Source organism: Chelonus insularis, unplaced genomic scaffold (genome assembly GCF_013357705.1).
Source record: "Chelonus insularis isolate UGA/USDA-ARS -01 unplaced genomic scaffold, ASM1335770v1 contig_270_pilon, whole genome shotgun sequence".
Lineage (NCBI taxonomy): Eukaryota > Metazoa > Arthropoda > Insecta > Hymenoptera > Braconidae > Chelonus > Chelonus insularis.
This window is the reverse complement of record NW_023276458.1, coordinates 78,568-97,664: the sequence shown is the minus strand read 5'-3', so window position 1 is coordinate 97,664 and position 19,097 is coordinate 78,568. Positions and strand designations below refer to the sequence as shown.

Genomic DNA, 19,097 nt, shown 5'->3' with positions numbered 1-19,097 from the left:
CTAAACCATAGAAAGGATAGAAGGATTTTACAGAACCCCGAGGTAAAAGTGTTTTTGCTCAATTTTTACCCCTAACTTACTATTTCAAGTTATAGCTAATATAGAAAATAAGTGAGAGAAGGGCAAAAAAAGGAAAAGAATAAAAAAAACTATTGTTACTTGGACAGACATTGAATAAACCCAGGGTTTAAAAAATTATTGTTCCGTTTCACAGTTTTCGTTATTTTTTCGTAATTCATTGTATTCCACTTGGCATCATACTGATACACAGAATTATACTGTAATGGGATTTCTATCCTTTCTTTGGTTATGCATCATTTATTCGACCAACAAAAAATTAAAAAATAAACTTAAACATACATTTTTTAAAGATAACATTTTATTTGGAATTGTTTTATAGGCTATATACAAATTTTATTGATAAAAGTGATTAAAGAATTATTGGAGTTGAAGTAGAGATCTTAAAAAATTTTGTACTCTACTATAAATTCCGGTTGTATGTCTATATTTTCATGCATATAAAGTGAAGTATATTACAAATTTCTTCATGAAAATGACTGATAAAAATTTTCTATACAAATCTCAGCACGTAATGGAAGAGGTTTTAATCAGTGCTGTCAAGTATTATTTTACAAAACAGTAAGAAAGTGATAATCTTAAATGATTAATCATCAAAACTGAAGAAAACATTTAAAAATAAATAACGAAGTACTTATTATAGTATTCTTTACTTAACTTATTCAATTAAAGATACTATTCAATCCTTTATTTTACCACCATTGATCAGTTTATCCCTACAGTCTGTTATTTAAAAGATAATCCGTTTAGTGAGAAAAAGAATCAGTATTTATTAAAGATCACCAAAAATTGTTAGAAATAAATTAAGTTGAGTGTTTTAAGATGCCCTAATTGTGAATTGTCTATAAATAAACAGAAAATAAATTAATTAATTGGATCTAAGATATCGACATTAGGTGTAGTATGCTGGATATCACTATTAGCAATCATATATTCAGACACAGATATGTAGAGTCCGACCAGGAGACCGATTCCACTAGCAGCATAAACATTTCTTTGTAGAATAATACATGTAGCAACACAAAGTCCAAAATACGTTGCATATCGAGCCATATTTTCATGTCGCTTACGACCAAGAATATCTGGATCTGTATGAAGAAAGATTTCGTTTTGTCTAGTCTAGTTCAGTTCTCAATCTAATCATTATCAACTATTTTTTACAACTCGTCTTTCTTACTTATACAAATATTGTCTTTTTTCTCATAGCCGTCAGCACATTTGATACACATATCTGGACCATCTCCATTGCACCTATTACAAGCTCGATCACAACCTAACAATAAAAATTAATATAAAATAGTATTTAACTAATGAAATGTAAATAATACATTGATAAATACTCACTCAAACAAGAATAATTTCCGTCTTTATTAATACAAAATTGATTGCCAGGACAATACTTTTCGCTCTCTAAACATTCATTTATATCCACGCACCCTTTATCTTCCGTTTCTTTCCAACCCTTTCTACATCCTCCTTCACAGTTGGCAGCTCCTGCTCCTTTACATTCTTTGGCACAAGCTTCATGACAACTGGAGCACAGTAATTTATTTTCATCCCTATAAGATTCATAGTGGCCTACAGCACATTCTGAACATTGATCTCCAGCGTATCCTTTATCACATGAGCATTGACCATTTCCTTTTCTAGTTCCGGATCCTTTACATCTGCCATTATTATTACAAACTTTATCTGGATAGCCAGTACACTTAGTACATTCAGGACCAAAATGATCTTTAGGGCAACATCTTTTGGAGTGTTTTATACAAATATACACATAAATATCAGGGTAAGAATCCTGATGATTAAACCACCATTCTTCAATCGCACTTTCTAATTCTTCGGCTAGCTCATGACATTGAGCTTCACCTTTTAAAACTCCTTTGCATAAACCTTCTTGAATTTCTGTAAGTCTAACTTCGCTTCTAGCATAAGATTTAAGATTATCTTCCTCCCAAGCAGTATCTCCTCCTTCAAATTTGCCTCGTTTAGTTTTATCAAAACCCTGTAATAATCAATATTTTATTTAAAAAGAAAAGCAAAGTATGAATCATATAGATACTCAATAAACAATGTAATTACCTTCTTAAAGCTTTCGATAAGTACTTTACAAGCAGCACATGGTGGAAGTTTCTCAGTCTTAAGTTTTTCATCAACAGGTGATGGAGGGCTCAACGAGGCTTTGGCATAATTAATTGAGCAAATTACTGTCAATAATACAGAATAAACAATTACGTATTCAATGAATTTTTGCATATTAATCACACTAGTTTGTTTACAATCAATTTTGTAGGTGTAGAGGCACTATTTAAGGTTAGATGTGTAACTCGTGTGATATGGAGTGATTGTTAATGATAAATAATCAAATTTTTATTGACGATATTCAAGATTCTTGATAAATTCTCCAGCAAAAAACTCTCGTTTTATTTCATTCTATGAGAAAGAACCAAACTCTTGCAGATGTGACAGCAACAAACACCACCTGATAAAAATTTTACTCCAATGAGATTAGGGCATATGTCAGCTAATAACCAATCAATTTCTACCGCGTATTATTTTAAGAATTTGTGTCTAGCAATGATTTTTGTAACAACATGTAAATTAAAATTACCTCAGTGAATAATTTTGTCTCAATTTTTAGTTTTATCACAATTTTTAATTCTAAATCTTTGTATTTGAGGTACTTTCTTGTTAAGAGGTACCTACATATGTAAATTTTATTCTAATGTAACAATTCGTTTATGTGTACATCAGAATACTGGAGGTTTTGTATAGTAATTCAAATGTTTATTTAATTATTAAAGTAATGCATGACTAAATAAATTAAATAAACAATAAAAACAAGCATTTTTGGGAACCACCCAATAATATCATTAGTCGATAAATCGATCTTAGACAAGTTGGTACCATTTTGTAAGTAGATGGAGTTAGTAGAGTATTCTATAATGGCGAAGATCATGTTCGAGAATAACCTAACCTGTGGACTGCTGTTAACGCAATTTCGAGTGACGTGTCTTCGGTTAACAATTTATTGCTTCTAATAAACACAGTTTTATGATGTATATGATTGTTTAAAAGTATTAAATATCAATTGTAATCAGTCAACACGAAGAAAATGTTAACAAATTTCGAAACAAAGTCAGCTCGAGTCAAAGGGCTTTCATTTCATCCCAAACGTCCGTGGATCTTAGCAAGGTATTTACTGTCTAATCTATCATAAATTTTTAATTAAATAATTATTAGATTATTATGTATATGGGATTATTAAATATTTACTTATTTCGGCATTTTCAAATTTGAGTATTTAGAATTAGATTGTAACAAACATAATTTGCGAATGATTATTACTTCTTTTTAAATGTTTTTCTGCACATATTAAATTTATCTTCTCTGTTATTTTTGGGTAATTTTATAAAACATGCCTTTTAAATAGCCATACTATAATTTTCATTGTTACTCGAAATGTAATAATCATTGCAATCAATATTAGAGTTTGTTGTTGTTCAGACATTTGTCGTAGTAACAATCCAATCATTGATAAATAATTCAATTTCTATTAGAGCAGATTGAAACTAATGATATTGATTATTTAAAATTTTCAAGTTTACACAATGGATTTATTCAATTATGGGATTATCGAATGTGTACCCTTTTGGATAAATTCGACGAACATGATGGTCCAGTCCGGGGAATCTGCTTCCACAATCAACAGCCTCTTTTTGTTTCCGGAGGAGATGATTACAAAATTAAAGTATGGAATTACAAACAAAGGAGGTGTATATTCACCTTATTGGGTCATTTAGATTACATTAGAACAACAGTATTTCACCATGAGTATCCTTGGATTTTGAGTGCCTCAGATGATCAAACTATTAGGATTTGGAACTGGCAGAGTCGAGCTTGTATCTGCGTTTTAACTGGCCATAATCACTATGTCATGTGTGCACAATTCCATCCTTCTGAAGATATGATTTTGTCAGCATCTTTGGATCAAACTGTGCGAGTTTGGGATATTTCTGGATTGAGAAAGAAAAATGTAGCTCCAGGTCCAGGTGGTCTTGAAGAGCATTTAAAAAATCCTGGAACGACAGATTTATTTGGGCAAGCTGATGCTGTTGTCAAACATGTACTTGAAGGGCATGATCGTGGAGTAAACTGGGCATCTTTTCATCCAAGTTTACCCTTGATAGTTTCAGGTGCTGATGATCGTCAAATAAAAATGTGGAGAATGAATGATATGAAAGCCTGGGAAGTGGATACATGTAGAGGTCATTACAATAATGTCTCTTGTGTCTATTTCATCCACGACAAGATTTAATCTTATCTAATTCTGAGGATAAAAGTATTAGAGTTTGGGACATGGCTAAAAGAGGATGTCTTCAAACATTCCGAAGAGAACATGAAAGATTTTGGGTTCTTGCAGCTCATCCAACATTGAATTTATTTGCTGCTGGGCATGATGGAGGAATGATAATATTTAAATTAGAACGAGAACGACCAGCTTTTGCTGTTCATGGTAATTTACTTTATTATGTGAAGGATAGATTTTTACGAAAGTTGGATTTCACTACGTCAAAAGATGTTTCGGTAATGCAACTTAGAGGGGGAGGAAAAATTCCTGCTTACAGTATGTCATATAATCAAGCAGAGAATGCAGTTCTCATTTGTATGAGAGTTCCATCTAATATTGAAAACAGTACCTATGATTTGTACATGATTCCAAAGGATGGTGATTCAAATACAACACCAGAAACTAAAAGAGCTTCTGGTGTTACGGCTATTTGGGTAGCAAGAAATCGATTTGCTGTTTTGGATCGAGGATATTCAGTGAGTAATAGTCATTATTACTAAATTTTTAAATATGTTTAACATGACAATAATATTTACTTTTATTTTTTAGCTGGTTATCAAAAATTTGAAGAACGAAGTAACGAAAAAAGTCCAAATTCCAAATTGTGATGAAATTTTTTATGCAGGAACGGGAATGCTTCTCCTTAGAGACTCAGATCAAGTAATTCTTTTTGATGTTCAACAGAAACGTCAGTTAGCAGAAGTTAAAATTTCAAAATGCCGTTATGTTGTGTGGTCCAATGATATGTCCCATGTAGCATTATTATCAAAGCATACCGTCAACATTTGTAATCGAAAACTTGAATCTCTTTGTTCAATTTCTGAAAATACTCGAGTGAAATCTGGAGCATGGGACGATTCTGGAGTATTTATTTATACTACAAGTAATCATATCAAGTATGCCATTAACACAGGAGATCATGGAATTATTCGGACTCTTGATCTACCTATTTACGTGACGAGAGTTAAAGGAAATCAAGTTTATTGTCTGGATCGTGAATGCCGACCAAGAATTTTACGGATCGATCCAACAGAATATAAATTTAAACTTGCTTTAATTAACAGAAAATATGAAGAAGTTCTTCACATGGTTGTGAATGCTAATTTAGTTGGTCAATCCATTATTGCTTATCTTCAACAGAAAGGATATCCAGAAGTTGCATTACACTTCGTTAAAGACGAAGAAACTAGATTTAACTTAGCTCTAGAGTGTGGCAATATTGAAGTAGCTTTAGAGGCTGCAAGAATATTAGATAAAAAAACTTGTTGGGAAAGATTGGCTCACGCAGCTTTGTTGCAGGGAAATCACCAAGTGGTAGAAATGTGCTATCAGCGCACAAAAAATTTCGAAAAACTTGCATTCCTGTATTTAATTACAGGAAATTTAGATAAATTAAAAAAAATGACTAAAATAGCAGAAATAAGAAAAGATGTTTCTGGTCAATATCAAGGAAGCCTTCTTCTTGGCGATATTTATGAACGCGCCAAAATTTTAAAAGAAGCTGGACAAACTTCTTTGGCTGCGGTTACAAAGAAAATTCACGGAATTGCAACCGAAGATGATGAAGAACAAGCCAATTCAGTTGAAGAAGAACTAAAAGATTTACAGCGTGATGCAGTCTATTTTAGACCACCGGTACCTGTACAAAAAATTGAAAATAATTGGCCTTTATTAACGGTATCTAAAGGATTTTTTGAAGGAGTTATGAACTCTAGAAGGCACAACCAAGTCACGGCGGCTTTAACTGCAGTCCAATCTGAAGATGAAACTGGAGCTGATGGTTGGGCTACTGATGACGTGCTTGGAATAGATGACGAAGAAGGTGTGGAAGGTGGAGAAGGTTTTGCAGATGCAGAAGACAGTGGTGCTGGATGGGATGTTGAAGACGTCGATCTTCCTCCAGAGTTAGATACACCAGGTTCGGGTGCTAAAGAGGGCTATTTTGTCGCTCCAACTAAAGGGCTATCAGTAACCCATTATTGGATCAACAATTCTCAGCTTCCGGCAGATCATATTGTAGCTGGATCGTTTGATACTGCATTTAGACTTTTACATGATCAAGTTGGAGTAACCAAGTTTGATGCTTATGAAACGCATTTTCTCAATATTTTTGCTAGATCTAGGACCAGTTTTGCATGCCTTCCAAGCATTCCTTCTCTTTATGCTTATCCACAACGGAATTGGAAAACTGCAACACTTAAAACTGGTCTTCCTGCTGTTGGATTACATTTAACGGAACTTGTGCAACGATTACAAGTGTGCTATCAACTGACAACAGGCGGAAAGTTTATGGAGGCAATAGAAAAACTTCAAGCAATTTTATTAAGTGTTCCTCTACTAATTGTAGATACGCGACAGGATATAGCAGGCGCTCAACAATTGATTCAGATTTGTCGAGAGTATATTTTGGGCTTGAAAATGGAGACAGAAAGAAAAAATGCACCTAAAAGTACTTTAGAAGAACAAAAGAGAGTTTGTGAAATGGCAGCATACTTTACTCATTGTAATCTCCAACCTGTCCATCAAATTTTAACTCTAAGGACAGCTGTCAATTTATTTTTCAAACTTAAAAATTATAAAACAACAGCATCTTTTGCAAGAAGATTATTAGAGTTAGGACCAAAACCCGAAGTTGCTCAACAAGTCAGAAAGATTCTTCAGGTTAGTAATTGATGATTTTTGGAAATAATAGAGATTTATTGAAAAAGTTTTCAACAGGTGTTTTTTAACAATTATTTAATATATTGAAAAATGATTAATTTTTGTATTTTTTCTTTGTTAAGGCATGTGACAAGAATGCAGTCGATGAACATGAAATGAAGTACGATCAGTATAATCCCTTCTCTTTGTGTGCTGCAACTTACACTCCAATTTACAAAGGGAAGCCAGAAGTCAAGTGTCCTCTATGCGGAGCAAGTTATCATCCACAGTTTAAGGATTTGTTATGTAAAGTTTGCGAAGTTTCCCAAATTGGGAAAGAGTGTACTGGTTTAAAAATTAGCGCGAAAGCGTAAAAAAAACAGACAAAGACTGGTAAAATTTTTAATTAATTAGAAATATTCAACTCTACATTTTGTCCTACATGTGCTAGAAAAGGTCAATGACCTCAGATAATTTTTTCTATGGCTTAATCTTAATCATAACAATAGTAATAAAGTATTCATCTATTACAACTGATAATTTTCTATTTTTTAAATTATTTATATTAAGGTGAAGAAAATATCTTAATGTTGATTATATATTTATTAAGAAAAAAAATCAATTATATTACAATGAAAAATGTACAATAAAAAAAAGTGTTGGAAATAATCGAGACGTGATTTTAATAATTTCATAAATATAAAAATATTTAAAAAGAAGCCACGTATAGCTACGACTAATGGTGTCAATACAACGAAATACCCCAGAAAATAAACAGAAGGTGAGGTTAGATTTTTATGCTTGGTAGCATTGTATGTTATTACCGCTGCAACTTTCGTGTGCAATGGCGAATGTGTATTGTGGAGGCCGCTTGTGCGTGCCGTCAAACTGGTAATTGTATGATAATTTTAGTGACGATTAAATGTTTTGAAGTGTAATTCATTTAAGTCGAGCGATTATTAATCATCTTCTATCTTTCAATAATTAATTAATAAATAATTAGGTAATTGTAAAATATCATAACAGTGCGCGCGCGAAAATTCGGCGACGTGTGTGTATTTGTTTAATACAGTAAAATTTTCATTCCCCAGATACTTTTTCAACACATAACTGACAATAAAGTTTACAATGTTGTAAATACCAATTAAAATTATAGGTCAAATAAAAAATTATTTCGAAAATTGTTTGAACGAAAATCTTAACCTTAAAAGATGGTTTTGATAATTCATAAAAAATGTACTTAGGTTATTACAAAGTGTTTTTCGCAGCAAATTGTGAATAGACAAGGCTGAAGGATAGAAATAGAGATAGGCATAGAACGAGAAGGAACATGAAAGCAGTGCCGTAAACATCACGGGCTTAATTGTACTAAATGGATAATAGAAAGAGACTGTAATATATTTATGTGAGTGTAAATGCGATAGCAAGAAAGACCAACGTTTGTAGATAAAGGTTTACATTACACCCGCGTAGCGGAAAGCCGGAGAAAGATAGACGGACAGAAGAGGGCCCCCGCGAGGGTTGCGTTCACGGAAAACCCGCGCGCGGATTTCCACGCTCTGAAAAATATTGATAGAGAGGAAAATAAAATTGTTTAGTCAAAGAATAAGAAGTTTCTGTCAGTATTTGATACTTAAAACGTCGCAAACTTATCGGCAAGGTCCTGAAAAGGTTAAAAACTCGAAAAGTAACCACCCTAAAACGCCGGGAAGGTTAGTTAGAAATACTGAAGAACAGTGGACTCTAGATGGTGTATTCGAAGTGAAAAAAGTGACAATTTCATAGTGTTTCGTGTGTGGCGAGACTTTGGAAACACTAAAGAAGTGAAGCAGTTGGAATCTTAGAATAGGATTGAAAAAAAAAATAAATTATCGGAGATTTTGAGATAAATATATATTTTTTTTTAATAAATTAATTAAAACATAAATCTATCGCGGGACCCCCCTGCTCGTAGGGTAATACGGTGTTATGAAAAAATGATGTGATCGACGGTCATCATGGCGGCACCCATGTTAAAGTGGAAACGAATCACAAATCCAAGCGGACCTCAACCAAGACCCCGTCATGGACATCGGGCTGTTGCCATTAAAGACCTTATGGTCGTCTTTGGAGGTGGCAATGAGGGGATCGTGGATGAGCTTCACGTTTACAATACAGGTAATTTTATTTTTCATCGTTTGGACGGCACTACAACCCTTGTTGCGTCCTATCAACCGACCCGTGCGCGCCGTTCAGTTCCCGCGATTCAATATGGCGGCACGCGTTGACATGACGGTCACCGGCCGGACTTATGATAGAAAATAAATCCTACAACCTATTATGATCAAAGAATATACTAAAAATTCATTTTGAATGATATTTATTTTGGTGGAATTTTTTTTTGTGCTATTTACAAGCTAAAAACCTTCAAATCATCAATAAAATAATCAAGAGTGTGACATTTTTCCAATGTATACGCGCGGGAGCAGCCATTGCTGATCTGTTCTCCCACCAACCGGCATTTCCCATCATTCCACGTTCACATTTATTCTTCCCTCTTTCGTTTCATCACCTCCTGCCGTGAATTCTCCTTCGCGACCACAAACACCGCTGTTTTAGGTTGATGCACCCGCATGCGCGTCGTGCACGCGCGCTTTTTGATTATAGGCTAATTTAATTGATAATGATGGTCTTTATTTTTTAGCCACAAATCAATGGTTTGTCCCATCGACCAAAGGAGACATCCCTCCAGGATGTGCTGCTTATGGATTCGTTGTGGATGGAACGAGAATCTTAGTGTTTGGTGGTATGGTAGAATATGGAAAATATTCAAATGAACTCTATGAACTTCAAGCAAGTCGTTGGGAATGGAAAAGATTAAAACCTAAACCACCCAAAGATAGCCCACCTCCTTGTCCAAGACTTGGACATAGTTTTACTTTGATAGGAAATAAAGTCTTCCTCTTTGGAGGTCTAGCAAATGATAGTGACGATCCAAAAAATAATATTCCTAGGTATTTAAATGACCTTTATACCTTGGAGCTTCTTCCTAACGGCCAATGTGCTTGGGAAATTCCCGAAACTCATGGTCCAGCCCCTCCACCACGAGAATCACATACAGGAGTGGCTTATACTGATCGTACAACCGGAAAATCCTGCCTTGTTATCTATGGAGGAATGAGTGGATGCCGTTTAGGTGATTTATGGTTTCTGGATGTTGATTCCATGACCTGGAACAAACCAATCGTTCACGGACCAACACCTCTTCCTCGATCATTACATACTGCTACTCTTATCGGTCACCGGATGTATGTATTCGGTGGTTGGGTGCCTCTAGTTGTTGATGACATCAAAGTCGCTACTCATGAAAAAGAATGGAAGTGCACGAGTACTTTAGCATGTTTAAATTTAGGTTTGTTAATGTGTTTTAATTTATTTTTATAAATTATTCATTAATTGTATATTAATGGTATAAAATAATTTTTAGAAACATTGACTTGGGAACAATTAACTGTAGACTCTTTGGAAGAAAATGTCCCTCGAGCTCGTGCTGGTCACTGTGCAGTCGGGATTCATAGTAGACTTTATGTCTGGTCTGGGAGAGACGGTTATCGTAAAGCATGGAACAATCAGGTTAGAGTCGCTTTTTATAAACTAACATTGTAGTTAACATATATTGTCACTTCCTGTTTAACTTGTTTGTTGATTATTACTTTTAAGGTATGCTGCAAAGACTTGTGGTATCTTGAAGTCAGTAAACCTCCAGCACCACCCAGAGTCCAATTGGTTCGAGCTTCAACGAATTCTCTTGAACTTAGTTGGACTCCAACGCCGTCCGCTCAATACTACATTTTGCAAATACAAAAATATGATATGCCACCTTCAACTGGACCATTCCCAGCTGCTACACCTGCTTCGACAACACCTGTAGTTCCTCCAGTAACAACTCCAGCTATTACACCAGCTCCAACAGCTGAAAAAATTCCAGTAACAACTACACCTATTCAAGCTTCTACCCCGGTTCCAACAACACCAACTTTACCACTTCCAACACCTACACAACCGGTAACTACTGTAATCACTCCAGTTGCAGCCTCTGCAACTCCAGTACGAGCTGCTATTGCTCAAAGTCCAGTGAGAGTTCAAACTCCAGTTCAGAGTCCAACAGTTAGACCATTAACAAATCCAGTGGCTAAACCAACAGCTCCACTAACTCCTCGAGTTGCTGCTGGCAATGTAATAAGAATTCGATCACCTATCGTTACTCCAGTTTCATCAGTTGCTTCAGAACAGGCTCCTACTACTCCGGTAGCTACTACAGCTGGTCAATCTCCAACAGCGATGTCTGGAATAGCTGCTTTAGCAGCAGCTGCTGCAGCGACTCCTAAAATTAGTATGAATAATGTCCCAAGTAACGTGGTATCACAAACTTCAACTAACACCGTCCGGATAAAAACCGCTCAACCTGGACAACAGATTAGATTTGCGGCCCCGGGAGCTACAGTGTTACGAGCAGCCTCTCCTCAACAAAGTAAACAAATTATTCTTCAAAAACCTGGTCAAAATATATCAGGACAACCTCAGATCGTTCATTTACTTAAAACTGGTCAAGGTATGGTAGCCAGTGTACCAAAAGTAAGTTTAATTCCAGGAAAAACCGTACAAACTGCCGGAGGCAAACCTTTAAATCAAGGACCAACAATTTTGCGACTTGTGGGTCCTAATAGCGTTGGTGGGTCTAAAATTTTAACAACTGTGAAAACTTCTAATCTTGTTGCAATGAGCAAAGGTCAAGGTATTGCTGGCAAACAGACGATAATGATTACTAAGCCAGGTGGAAATGGAGGATTAGTGGGTAGAACTAATCAGATCATTGTAGTTACTACAGGGTCTGGATTAAGGGCTGTTCAAGCTGTTACAACATCTCAAGCAGGTCAAGGAGGGACAATAACTACTCCAGTTAATGTATTACCTTTGTCAGCAGCAAATCACGTGACAAATCAACAAGGGGTTAAAATGATTGTGGTTTCATCAGCCGCTATGGGTGGTGGAACGGGAGGAAAGCCCATCACAATAACAGTTCCTGGTCACGGAGGAGTTCCAAAAACTGTTACAATTGCTACGAAAGGTAGTCAGCAAACAATTTTTAATCCTTCAAAAACTCAAATTATGACTGTTCCTGGAATTCAGAAAGCTACTGATGTAACTGGAAAACCTGTTACTCTTCAAATGTCTGGTGGTCTTGGTGCTAAAACTGTAACTCTAGTGCCTACCAGTAGTTCCATCGTCACTACCTCTGTATCTGGGGATTCAATAGACACAAGTAAAATGCTATTCGTTCCTCAAAAACAGCCCTCAGCTACACTGGCATCGACATCGGATGGGCCTGCGACAACAGATGCAGCCTTAGCAGCTTTAGCTGCTGAAGCTGGACTTATTGATCCAGTTCAAGAATCTTCTGGACTTAATTTTATGGTGACTGATGATACTGGTGATGAAAAAGCAGAAGACAGTTGTAACGGAAATGAAGCAACTACTACAGCTGCATTGGTGTCTCAATTAAGTGCTGGTGAACCTATGCAAGTTGATGGAGATGGAAATTTTGTTATACCACAAGTTGATGGACCTGTAGATATATTATCTTCTGATGATGAAGGAGAAGATCCAAAAGTTGAAGAAGAATCAACTATGCAGCAATCAACTGCATCACCAGATCCGCCACAGCAAGACAACCAAGAACTAGAGCAAGATGTCAATCCATCAATTACTGAAGATGCTCCTCAGATAGAGGAATCTACAGAGAAAGAAGATAGAAATCAAGAAAATGTTGAAAAAATTACGGAAGAAAGTGAAGATATAGCAGAAGGAGAAGGAAATAGTGAAGTTCCGATGGAAGCAAGTGAACCAGATTTACCATCAGAAAGTGACATGCAGATTGTTAGTAATGCTCCATCAGAGTGCTCATTAAAATCAGAATTATCTGAACTCCAACCAACTGAATCGATCGATAATAAAACAGAAAGTGATAATTTAGAAGATAAATTGGAAACAGAATGTGAAGATAAATTAAATGATTCGGAAGTTGTTCAAGAAACTGAAGAAAAAGAATTGAAAAATTCACTAAATGAAACTAGGGAAGAAAAAGATAAAATTGGTGATGACAATGAAGAAGTAGAAAAACTTGAAACACCTCTAACTAGTATTGATAATGACGTAGAAATGAGTAGAGAATCTTCTTTACAAGCAAAAGCTGATCCTGAAAGTGAATCCATGGATGTTGACGTACCAATAAAAATAGAAGCAGCACCATCGCCACCAACACCAGTAAAGCAAACTAAAATTCCAATGGAAACTGAAGAGCCGATTAGTGAAAAAAATCCACCAGCCACTACTGTAGCTAACGGTCGAGTTACAGCTGAACCTGACACTGACTCGTTGCAGAAATCAAATGCAATAATAAAGCCTGAAGTCAAAGAAGAGCCGAAGAAAGAAATTTCGAAGACAGAAAAGGAAAATGATTGCAGAGAAAATGACGATTCCACTGCATTGACAACATTAGCAACTGCAGCTCTAGGATCTGCAGAACAACCTGTAAAACCAACAGTGAAACCAGAACTTACGGAAGAAGAAAAAAAAGATTTAGATTGGTATGATGTTGGAGTTGTTAAAGGAAACACGTTTACAGTTCAACATTATTATCTACCCGGTGACAGTCCTCTTGACATGTCTTTACCTTTGGCAGATATATTTAAAGGAAGAGCTAAAGTACCTTTAGAGTCTGGTACAGCATATAAATTTCGAGTAGCTGCTGTTAACAGTTGTGGAAGAAGTCCGTGGAGTGAGGTAAATATTCTCAATGATGAAATTACATGATTTAAAATTTTCATCATGTTGAGAGATGTTGGAAAAATATTTTTTATAACTGTTTAGGTGTCTGCATTCAAAACGTGCCTACCAGGATATCCTGGTGCTCCGAGTGCGATAAAAATTTCCAAGTCAGCGGAAGGTGCTCAATTATCTTGGGAGCCACCTCCAAGTAATTTAGGACCTATTTTAGAGTACTCGGTATATCTAGCTGTTAGAAGTGCTAGTGCAGTATCAAATAGTGCTGGAGAAGCAACAACTGTTGCAACGACTTCTACTCAACTGGCATTCATTCGAGTTTATTGTGGACCTAACAACTCATGTTCTGTTCCTAACAGTTCGTTAAGTGCAGCACACATGGATGTAACGACAAAACCAGCTATTATTTTCAGAATAGCAGCGAGAAATGACAAAGGATATGGACCTGCCACTCAAGTGAGGTGGTTGCAGGGTAAATAATAGAAAATCAATTATTTATAATATATGTTAATGAATAAAATAATCTTTTGAAATTTATTTAAAATGTGCGATAAGTAATCATTTAAAAGTTATATGATTATTTAATTATTTTTGCAGATCCAGCCACAGCAGTTAAAAGTAATCCTCAAATAAAACGATCAGTAGGTGATGCACGTTCAGTAGCTAATTCTCCTTTGAAAAAAGTGAAACAAGAAGCTGATAAAGATTACTCGTGAGTTGTTTTTTCATTAATTTTTTCATCAAGTCCTGCTCGACAAACAAATCAACTCCCCCATTATTTTGTTCAATATCGAAATTTCATAACTCAACAGTAATTTTTATTTTCTCGCTGATACGCACGCCTAATAAGTATCACAATTTATAATTTAATAACTACTAATTAATAATTATCATTAATATTATAAAAAGTGAAGTAATTAATATAAACAATCAACAAAACAATGTAATGACTAAACTCTTGAATCGCTCGTAATTTTATTTCCTCTTTAATTAATGCGAACGAACGTTTGAGTGTAAAAATACTATGTAATAAGAGATGAATATGTGATTAGAAAAAAAATTTAATAATAATTCTATTAGAGTCTCTCCGTTTATGGAAAATTTTCTTCCATTTATTTTTTGTATGAGTGTCTTATCCAAAAATTTATTAATAAAATAATTAAAACAATTAAAAATTAAACGAGGTACGCCAAGTGTTCGATTTAAAACGAAATCACATCGGTACAACAGCCTCAATTCCTTCGCTTAATTACAAAAAAAATACTTTAATCGTCATTTATAAATACTTGAAGCCCCTCAGTAATTAATCATTAGATCCATTGAACATAATTTATAAATAATAATAAAAAGGCGTGATAAAACTGCATTTTTAAAATTTCTATTTGTAATTAATTACTTTCTATAAAAAGAAAAGTTTTACAATACATATCGTGATTACCTTGAGCATGAATTAATAAAAATCAAGTTGAATGATTATTAAATTAAATAAATTACCAAACAATAATAACTTGATTTTTGATGCTATAATCATCGATATTATATCTATAACAAGTGGTAGTAATATGACCAATAATAAAAGTAAACAAATAATAGGGGGAATATTGGATATTTTTGTATGAGTAATGGGATTATTTCCAACTACAAAAAGAAAATAATCAATTTCTCTTCTTATTTTTATTTCAAATATTTGTAAAATTCTTTCACTCTCTGGAATTGAGTCAAATAAGAAATTAGAACGATCATGGAAACAGATTTTATAATTTCGAATATTTAAGAAAATTTTTGTAGTGTTCAAGGCCACTGACATCGAATTAATTTTATTTATTTAATAATTATTTAATTAGTTAATTTAATAAATAATCATTTAATTAATAAAGTTAATGAGGCCGCATTACGAAGATGATTTTGAGCTGTCGCGGTTAATTTATTACTAATATTTTCAGTGAATCATAGAAACCAGAAGTAACGGGGGTTGATAAATGAAATAGAAAAAATATAATGATGAAAAGAAAATAATAACAATTAATGATTAATGATAAATACATTTATAAAAAAAAAGGATAAATGAAAACGTACTGTGGCGTTATTTTTGTACCGATTCCATACAACATTCTTCAATCCTAATCCATCGAACTTCACGCCAAGACATGGTAATAATAATTGATGAAGAAATAAAATGATCCTCACATAAATAATTTCATAGTTTTTAGAATATTAATTAATGAATAAAATGAAAAACACAAATGTTTATTACATAGTGTATGAATTTCTTCGACTTAAATTATAAAAATTTATTCGACAAAAATTTAAGTCAATGAATGAAAATATATGTATAAGAATAATTAATATTATTGCTATTATTATTAATAATATTATGATTATGATTATAAATATTATTTTAGGTGATTTTGAAATGAATGTAAAGTAAATGTATAATTTCACAAATCACCGAATGTCTAAATTTTAATTTTCACAAATAAATTTAATTATTTACGTTATAATTAATAATAAGTCAAAGACTTTTTTAAATTTTAGTTATGACAGTCGTGATTAGTCTCTGTTTACTTTAACTTAAGCGAGTAGGAATGCAAGTAAAGTAGCAGCAAAGATTTATGGAAGATTCAAATTTGAATAAATAACTCGAATTATAATGATTGAAATTAATTGATTGTAGAAAAATTCTTTATACTAATTTAATCTTTCTTTCAGCATCTAAAATTCTAATTATTTTTATTTTTTATGTGAAGTTAGCCATTCATTATGCACAAAAACATGTAATGATATTTGTTATTTTACTTATGTTATGTTTAGTCTTGCACTAACATCACATTTTTAATCAGCTCAATAATAACTTAAATCAAGCGATAGTAACTGGCTCATTTGTTGTTAGGACTAAAAAATATTAAAAATCAATTTTAAAAATTAAATGAAGTGTTTTCGGTAATGATGGCCTTAAAGCTACGCATCAGGATAACTTCGCAAGAAATCAAAGTGCCTAGGATGATTAAGAAATATTTTTTTTTTGAAAGTTTATGATGTTTTTTAAATGTTTTATTCGACAGTAAGAAGTTAGAATTCTTACTTTATTACAATAAAGAAATTTTTGTATTTTTTTATTAATCCGACAAGTGAAAAATTACTGGAGAAAGAAAAAAATTCGCCTTTTATTTAATAATTTTAAAATAAAAATCATAGAAACAAAGAAAACGATAAAAAGAGATCTTTTTGTAATTTCGATTTGGGTGTTTATTATTATAAATGAGAAGAAATATTAAGGTCCGAATTTAATAATGATCATGATTGAGAAATATTTAAAGTGAATGCAATGCGCCTAACGTCTCAATCAGGCACAGTTATATTATTCCTTAGTGTTAATTTTTAAGAAAAATATTCACAACAACAAAATGTGTCCATGCATGCGATTATGAAAAAATTTAGGAATAATAATTGAAAAAAATTTTCTAGATCTTTTTTGAAAATTATATTTTAAAATTTTTTATTTTATAACAACGCAACGAATATCCTATTTTACTATATTTTTTTTTACGGTAAATTATCATACGTTAACGTGAAGTAAAAAATTGATTTTAAATATATAAAACAACATGCATAATGATGACCACAAGATTGAAATTTTTTCTAGTCTTATTGGGAAATTTTTAATCAAAAAATGAGTCGAAGACTTGAAATTTATTAACAGTAAGTCTAGGAAAAATTTGATGCTCTTGGTAAACAAAAAAACACAGAAACAGTCTTAGATCTTCAATAATCACTTTTTATTGTATAAAACGAAGTTTTTTAGTGATTCTTCATGCGTAACAATGGCAGACTGACTTGCTAAGTACTGGGTACTGTACATAGAAAAAAAATTTAAACAAATGGAAAGAATGATGAAACACTCAAATGATCATAAGATAGATTATTTTTTAAAAATCTATCAAATTTTTCTGTAAAAAAAATCCAAAAAAGATAATGTAGGCGGAAATATAATGATACAATAAACAGTAGACTTATGAGTGAAAGCATAATAAAGATATAAGAAAAATAATGATAATAAACGTATAAATAGATGAATATCTTCATCCTTTATAAGAATCTAATGATAGACATGCAGATTGTATATCTAAAAGTATTTAAATAATTACCAACTAACCCATCGATTGAAGGTTAATAAAAATGATGATAAAAATATTAATTATTAAGATTTATAACAAAAGATAAAATGCATGGGTGTAATATGAAAAAAATTGAAAAGATGAAAAGTAATCAAGTAAATAAATAATAATTAGTTAATGAATGAATAGAATGAATGAAAAAGAAATGATAGTAATTTTTTTAGATGAATATTGAATTTATGATATATTTTATTTTTGTTTATAAGCACACATGTTTATTATTAGTAATATTATTAATAATAATATTAAATAGAATCTACCGAAATGAGAGAATAATTTTTTTCAAGAAGTCGAATAATTTTTTCCTCTACAATGTAACTAAATAGTTGAGAATTTTATTTTTTTTATTATTTAATTCAATTTACTAACTTGTCAATTGTTCAACAAAACTAATATAACATAGAAAAATATTCATCATCTTATTTTATTAGTTTCTAAGAGATGAACCACAATAATTTATAAATTATAAGTTGACAGATACCATAAGATGTTTGAAAGAATAACTATTCATTAAATGCATAGAAAGAGATGCAATATAAATAATGAAAAAGATGAATATAAAAGGTAAAAAAGAGAATTGAAACAATGATAAAGTATAAATTTAATAACAAAATAATGTGTTGACATAAAAGTGTTTCCTCTCGTTTAAGTTACAGTGTGATTACTATACTTTTCACTCTATTCACAAACAAACTATTAATTCTCTTCAATGGTACAGTGTTAAGTATATATATATTATATAATAAAGATAAAAAAATACATGTCAAATTTTTTATGTACATTTAACGACCGAGTATTCCTTAATCCATTTTTACGTTCAAATTGTTTTTTTTTATCTTTATCATTTCCAATGTTATTAGGTATTTTAAAAATGTAATGGCTTAACGAAACCATTAAAGGTTCACATATCATTTCTGACTACTTCAACTGTATATGGTTGAACCTTCCTATGCTATTTTAGGATGTTCATCGTTATGGATAACACAAGTTGACGATTTACGTGATACGATTGCAATCGTTGACTTCTCCAG

General features: G+C 32.6%; 3 protein-coding genes across 3 annotated transcripts; 2 read left to right on the top strand and 1 right to left on the bottom strand.

Moving 5' to 3' along the window:
* Positions 1-484: 484 nt before the first annotated feature.
* On the bottom strand, positions 485-2,963 carry Creld (Cysteine rich with EGF like domains). The gene is made up of 5 exons (XM_035080244.1): positions 2,690-2,963; positions 2,161-2,560; positions 1,423-2,083; positions 1,256-1,351; positions 485-1,166 (listed from the first exon to the last, which is right to left on the bottom strand). The coding sequence occupies exons 2-5, from the start codon at positions 2,332-2,334 to the stop codon at positions 943-945; spliced, it is 1,155 nt and encodes a 384-aa protein (XP_034936135.1). The 5' UTR covers positions 2,335-2,560; positions 2,690-2,963; the 3' UTR covers positions 485-942.
* Positions 2,964-3,137: 174 nt separating this feature from the next.
* LOC118065148 (coatomer subunit alpha-like) lies at positions 3,138-7,609 on the top strand. Its single transcript, XM_035080243.1, is given in 5 exon segments — positions 3,138-3,273; positions 3,682-4,364; positions 4,367-4,905; positions 4,979-7,090; positions 7,213-7,609. Coding segments are annotated over 5 exon segments (3,645 nt in total). The 5' UTR covers positions 3,138-3,193; the 3' UTR covers positions 7,444-7,609.
* A 297-nt stretch (positions 7,610-7,906) lies between these two features.
* On the top strand, positions 7,907-15,586 carry Hcf (Host cell factor). The gene is made up of 6 exons (XM_035080242.1): positions 7,907-9,226; positions 9,753-10,460; positions 10,536-10,681; positions 10,769-13,891; positions 13,979-14,363; positions 14,489-15,586. Exons 1-6 carry the CDS (start codon positions 9,067-9,069, stop codon positions 14,605-14,607), a joined length of 4,641 nt encoding a protein of 1,546 aa, XP_034936133.1. The 5' UTR covers positions 7,907-9,066; the 3' UTR covers positions 14,608-15,586.
* The last annotated feature ends 3,511 nt before the right edge of the window (positions 15,587-19,097 follow it).

Excerpts from the sequence above, each read along its gene's own strand:
- Hcf (XM_035080242.1), top strand. The coding sequence starts at position 9,067 with ATGGCGGCACCCATGTTAAAGTGGAAACGAATCACAAATCCAAGCGGA. Across the intron at positions 9,227-9,752 it reads GCTTCACGTTTACAATACAG|CCACAAATCAATGGTTTGTC; the intron begins GTAATTTTATTT and ends TTTATTTTTTAG. Across the intron at positions 10,682-10,768 it reads GTAAAGCATGGAACAATCAG|GTATGCTGCAAAGACTTGTG; the intron begins GTTAGAGTCGCT and ends ATTACTTTTAAG.
- Creld (XM_035080244.1), bottom strand. The coding sequence starts at position 2,334 with ATGCAAAAATTCATTGAATACGTAATTGTTTATTCTGTATTATTGACA. Across the intron at positions 1,352-1,422 it reads CGGAAATTATTCTTGTTTGA|GTTGTGATCGAGCTTGTAAT; the intron begins GTGAGTATTTAT and ends TTTTATTGTTAG. Across the intron at positions 1,167-1,255 it reads AAAAGACAATATTTGTATAA|ATCCAGATATTCTTGGTCGT; the intron begins GTAAGAAAGACG and ends TTCTTCATACAG.